Consider the following 5,507-nt stretch of genomic DNA (forward strand, 5'->3'; position numbering starts at 1 on the left):
TTTGACCTTTACGTGCGTCGTAGTTTGACCTTTACGTGCGTCGTAGTTTGACCTTTACGTGCGTCGTAGTTTGACCTTTACGTGCGTCGTAGTTTGACCTTTACGTGCGTTGGAGTTTGACCTTTACGTGCGTCGTAGTTTTGACCTTTACGTGCGTCGTAGTTTGACCTTTACGTGCGTCGTAGTTTAACGTCCACGTGTGTCATAGTTTAACGTCCACGTGCGTTGTAGTTTAGCGTTCATGTGCATCCTAGTTTCGTACAAAAGCAACACCTTCCTAAGAACATGCATGTTTCCTAAAAACATGTAGACCAACCAATTTTTCTCTATAACTTGCAATATCTTGAATACAGGCATTACTTTTGATTAAAACTGATCATTTCATATGTTTCGCTATAGTGACAAATATCGGTAAAATATCGGTATCGGTATCGGTAAAAGCTAAAAATATCGGTATCGGTATCGGTGGAAAAAAGTGATATCGGTCGGTCTCTAGTTTAAAATAAAATGAATGAAAACTTATTTATGCTCACATGCCGGAGCAATGATAGTCGTTATAACACGGGTGTTCTGTTTCATACACATCGTGCCTGCTTACCAGTTACCACCTATAACTTTGTGGCAGTATATCTAATACGTAATTCTGCACACACACCCTTACGGAAAATATAATAACTGCTGAAACTATTTTTTGATACTAAAAAAGCCGAGTAAATAAACCTCAAAGAAAACAACAAGAAAAAAGAATACCATTTCGCTTACACGCTTTGAGCAAAATTGCCAAAGAAATTTCCTAAATGCACTGCGTCAAACTATAGGCATTAGTTTAGGACAAAGAGTCGTAAATAGCTTTAGTTATCCAAGCAAACATTGGACAAAGTCTTACCAACTCCACCCTTTATTATTTATTTATCGATTTATTTTCGTTTCGCTTGACCGACTCCTACTAGTTATTTTTAGGCTCTAACATAGATATGTTATATTTTTTGCACAAGTGTAATAAAACTGGGGACATTTATAATATTACGTTTTAAAATGATAAGCTATATTGTTTTATTTTCAACTGGTATAATATTGGATATAAATATTATGAATTATTAAAATAATGAATAATATTTCTATTTTTTTATTTCTATGGGTTATTGCTGGGGAATACCCTAGCGTGTTTTAAAAATTTCCCAATCTTTAATTTTGTTAAATTGGGTCTATTTCTTTCATTGCTTGTATTATATGGTTATAATTAAACATGGCAGTTGAGCAGGTATGTATTGCTACTTCTTATGCTGAAAAATGTACCTGCGTATATGCTCACATTTATTAATATAGGCTGTAATGTGGTGAATGAATAAAACACAATTTTTCATATTATTATATCTGTTATTTATTTCAGGACCCCAAAGTACAGATTGAGCAATCAATTGAAGCTGGAACAAAGTTCTGCAACATTTTCTACGAACATTTCGACAAAACAAGACATGTAAATGCAGTTCGTAATGTATTAAAGATAATGAATTTTATTTAAACACATCACTGTGCACCATGTGTTTAAAGGTGATTGAACTCTGGCTTAAATCTCAGAACCCATGGCATGTCATGTTGTAGAAGCCACATAGATATATTTTCGTTTTAAATTTAGGCCACAGTTAACCCAGCTCAGTTCCCCAACCCCCATGATGCTACAATAAAATTACTACATAGTCGTTTTGGGGGGTAGGCCATTATTTTTTTATGTGTATAAAATAACACATTGTTTTCAGAGAATTGGTAAAATGTACCACGATACGGCACAGCTCGTTTGGGAGGGAAATGGAGTAGTTGGAAAAGCCAACATTGAAAAATATTTGCAAGTATGCCTGCTTTGCTACACACAAACCATTTAGTTTTTTTATGATTTAAACGCAAATTGTACATTTATTCAGATTCGCTGAAATCAATAATTCTTCTGTTGTTACTGTTTTGTTATATTTCTAATAAGAAATTGTTAAACATACATTACATTAGTCATTATACTATTCAGCATGGGTAAGTGAACAAATGCAACTTATTTATCCTTGCATGGCGGGGCAACAATAGATGTTATAAGAGACCACTGGGTTGGAGCAATTGTGGTTAAACGCCCACAATGGTAGCAGCAACGAGCCTTGAATTTGTAAACTTACAAAATGCAATATATTCACACAATTTTCCAACAAGAAATTCTTATTATTACTAACTGACACTTAACTAAGTACCCTTAACACCACTGTAATATTTACTCATTTTTGTCTTTGTAATTTCTTTTCCAGGACCTTCCTGGTTGTTTTCACCGACTCGATTGGTTCGATTGTCAACCAATTCTGTCACAGTTCACTAGCGGGAAAGAGACCATTGTCGTGGCAACGGGCGGGACCGTGAAATATGACTCACATCCCATGAGAGGATTTATGCAAAACTTTATGCTCACAAATGTTGACGGAACCTGGAAAATTATTACGGACTCTTTCAGATTGCAGAAAACGTTTGTGCAATCTTAGACCGGCTTGATTTGCTTTAAAAAAAAGGCAATTTTTAAAGTAAATACAAGAGAAAATGTGAAACTCTAAAATCTCTCCATAACTTTTCTTTTATACTGCATAACTTGGCTGTGCAAGCTTGAACATTTAGGCCTGCTGGCTTTGCAAAAAGAAAAACCTTGAGGGTATTACAAATAAAAATGTTATACTTTGGACAGCATTTGTTCAGTAATGTGAAACCTATAAAAACACCAACTTACTCCTGCCTATTGCAAAAAAATAGACACTTTCTTATGGAACTTGCACAAAGGTAGTTCAATAGTAAATTACTAGAAAAAATGTAAAAGTTTGACTACTGTCTGCCCAGTTATGAAGAAAATGGACTTTTTAATTTTTGCTACTTTTTATGTGGCTACTTTGTTAATAAAGCGAATACAAAATTAAAGAGTTATATTCATTTTTGAAGCAGTGGTGACATAGTGGGTTTTAGCACCTAGGTTTTACACCTTAAAATAGGTTTTACCATGCTGTTAAGTGACTACAAACAAGCATTGCAAAACCATACAGTATTCACCACATTAATCAATGAGGTTCCCCATGTTTAACAACTATGAGTGTAACTTTTAACAATGTCATCCCAGATTTTGTAAGAAGTTTAAAAAACAAATACACCTATGTCACTAACTAATACAGAAAGAGTGAGTTGAAAGATGGTGAAGAAAAAGTTTTATAGGAAAAATGTAGGCCTGATGGTTTAACCTATTTGTTTAAAAAATTCAGCGTTGAATTAAAGGCTAGCTTAAAATTAGAAGACAAATGCTATATATACAAAGCTTGATATAACAGAATATACTTAGACACACAAACCATTAGTCTTAGTGCCTGTATGTTAATACTGTTCAATGTTTTGCACTATATAGTGCATTTTTTCCCAGGGTACTAATATATAGGTGTCTAAACTGCTCCAAGTACCCTTGCATGCCACCAGGAGCACGGCATGTAGACAACGCACTGCTGGTATCTACAGTTGCGATAGAAGTATGGGTAGTTTGGGGTTTGAAGAGGGACACATACTCTGTAAATAAAAAAAAATGAAATTAAAGTTTAATGAGATGGTATAGCTCGACAGTGAGCATGGGGTGTATGAATATACTATGTGTGTTTGGTGTATAAGAAAATACCCATGTTATAAATCGACAGTGAGCATGAGGTGTATAAATACCATGGGTGTCACAGGTATAGGACTCCAAAATATAACTCGACAGTAAGCATGAGGTAAAAATGTCCCCGAAACAAGTAAAAATAAAACTAATATATAATAACTTACTGGCTACATTGTAGGTGCGGTCTTGTGCAATGGTTACAACATGGCAGGTCATAGTCAGTCTGTGTCTGCCCTATATAAGAACCGTCTTGGCCTGGTGCCTCTGGTTCATTTTCTTCACTTGGCTCGTTTTCGTCACTCGGATCGTTTTCGTCACTTGGCGGTTCTTCTGTAGGAGTGTATTCATTGTCCTCAGAAATTCCCTAACAAATTAATAATGTTAGTAGGTTTGTGAAACGAGCAGTAGGTGAATGAATCAATAAATGAAGTTATTTATTTTGTCTCTCAAGTGACAGTAACGCAGATCGGAAAAGTTTACAAAGACGGGAAGCAACGACAAAACGGCAGTTGTTATAACCTACATATGGATAAAACAGAAGTAAAAAACTTATCGATAAAGGGACATTACAAGCTAGGTGTATGAAACCATGCAGTCGTGTTTATATAGTTACCACGTGTATTTGTGACTTGCCCAAGGTCTAATTCACAATCATAGCAGCTTTGAGCATCGAACCCAAAGTTACTTCCAACCATCTAAACACAAAACTCACCCTTTTTTCAACGTCGTAATCGGGATGATCATCTTTATAATCATCTCCAATACTTAATGTTCCCATCAAATCATCATCGTCCATTTCTGGGATCATGAAGTCAGCATCTGTCATTGGTCGCATGCCAAATATAGGCTTGCCGTTGCACGTGAATTGGATGCTAGGCGGTATTTCGAAATCGGAATTAATCTTGCCGTCGGCGATCCATATTTTATCGTCCATAACTACGTCCAGTTCCTGAAAAATGCAAATATGTATTTGAATGGTAGGCGCTAGAGTTGGCGAATTGTATGCGTTAGGTTAGAATACAGAGAGGCCCTACTATGGAATAAACTGGGGCGTCGACTCAGGAGACCTAGGATTCGGGGCAAAGTTGGCCAATTACCGGTACCTTTAGTTTCGGGTTTTATTAACAGCCACGCTTTTTAACTGATGTTCTTTCCTGTTCGTCTTATTATTAGCGTAAAACGACAGTCGTTATAACACGCTAAAGCTGCAAAATTCACAAAACCAGTTTCAACTGACCCGATCCTGTTCCATAAATTTTTCAAGCAGTTCTTTTCTTGGTAGAAGTGGTGGACCAGCCTTGCCGTATTTAAAATCATCTCGTACAAGACAAATCTCCTTCTTATCCGGTGCAATTAGTTTAATACCTGTTTTGCCCTCCTAAAATGCATTTTGAACTAATAAATGTAAAATGTAAAACGACATGTAAACGTGAAACGACATGTAGCTTATTTGTGGAGCAACGACAGTCGGTATAATAGTGTTACACTGCTTACGAATTATCACGTGTTAACTTTGTGTGCGGTCGTTTTGGAGTTACGATTCTTACAAAATACTAAGTTACACGTCGGACGTTATAACACGAAAAAATTAAAGGCATCGTTGTTAAAATAGTTTTTATGGATTGTCTACACTAATCTAAATAATATACAGTAGGGTGGGGGAAGATGGGACACCTTTTGACTCTATTTTCTCATCCCATTTAATAGTAAACAAAAACATTCAAAGATTTATAAAACTATATTCCCACGACTCTTATAGACCGTTGTTAATTGTTTAAAATACAATCAGGAAATTTGGATATTATGTGCTAAAGGTGTCCCATCTTCCCCCACCCTACTATACATAAAAAAA

The 5,507-nt window shown here is 35.8% G+C and overlaps 3 protein-coding genes across 4 annotated transcripts in view; 1 reads left to right on the forward strand and 2 right to left on the reverse strand.

Annotated features, from left to right (window-relative positions):
- Positions 1-5,507, reverse strand: part of LOC101242471 — a 357,398-nt gene that overhangs the window by 43,199 nt on the left and 308,692 nt on the right. The window lies entirely within an intron of this gene.
- On the forward strand, positions 1,018-2,710 carry LOC100184548 (NTF2-related export protein-like). Its single transcript, XM_026837407.1, has 4 exons — positions 1,018-1,261; positions 1,391-1,477; positions 1,758-1,847; positions 2,286-2,710. Exons 1-4 carry the CDS (start codon positions 1,247-1,249, stop codon positions 2,511-2,513), a joined length of 420 nt encoding a protein of 139 aa, XP_026693208.1. The 5' UTR covers positions 1,018-1,246; the 3' UTR covers positions 2,514-2,710.
- Positions 2,877-5,507, reverse strand: part of LOC100186942 (leukocyte cell-derived chemotaxin 1) — a 3,729-nt gene continuing 1,098 nt past the window's right edge. Inside the window, exons 3-6 of the mRNA XM_002120688.5 lie at positions 4,893-5,033; positions 4,368-4,604; positions 3,820-4,019; positions 2,877-3,567 (exon numbers count right to left, since the gene is read on the reverse strand). Coding sequence (XP_002120724.1) covers positions 3,447-3,567; positions 3,820-4,019; positions 4,368-4,604; positions 4,893-5,033 — 699 coding nt within the window. The 3' untranslated portion in view covers positions 2,877-3,446. The remainder of the gene's footprint in view (positions 3,568-3,819; positions 4,020-4,367; positions 4,605-4,892; positions 5,034-5,507) is intronic.

This window comes from Ciona intestinalis, chromosome 13 (assembly GCF_000224145.3).
Source record: "Ciona intestinalis chromosome 13, KH, whole genome shotgun sequence".
Taxonomy (NCBI): domain Eukaryota; kingdom Metazoa; phylum Chordata; class Ascidiacea; order Phlebobranchia; family Cionidae; genus Ciona; species Ciona intestinalis.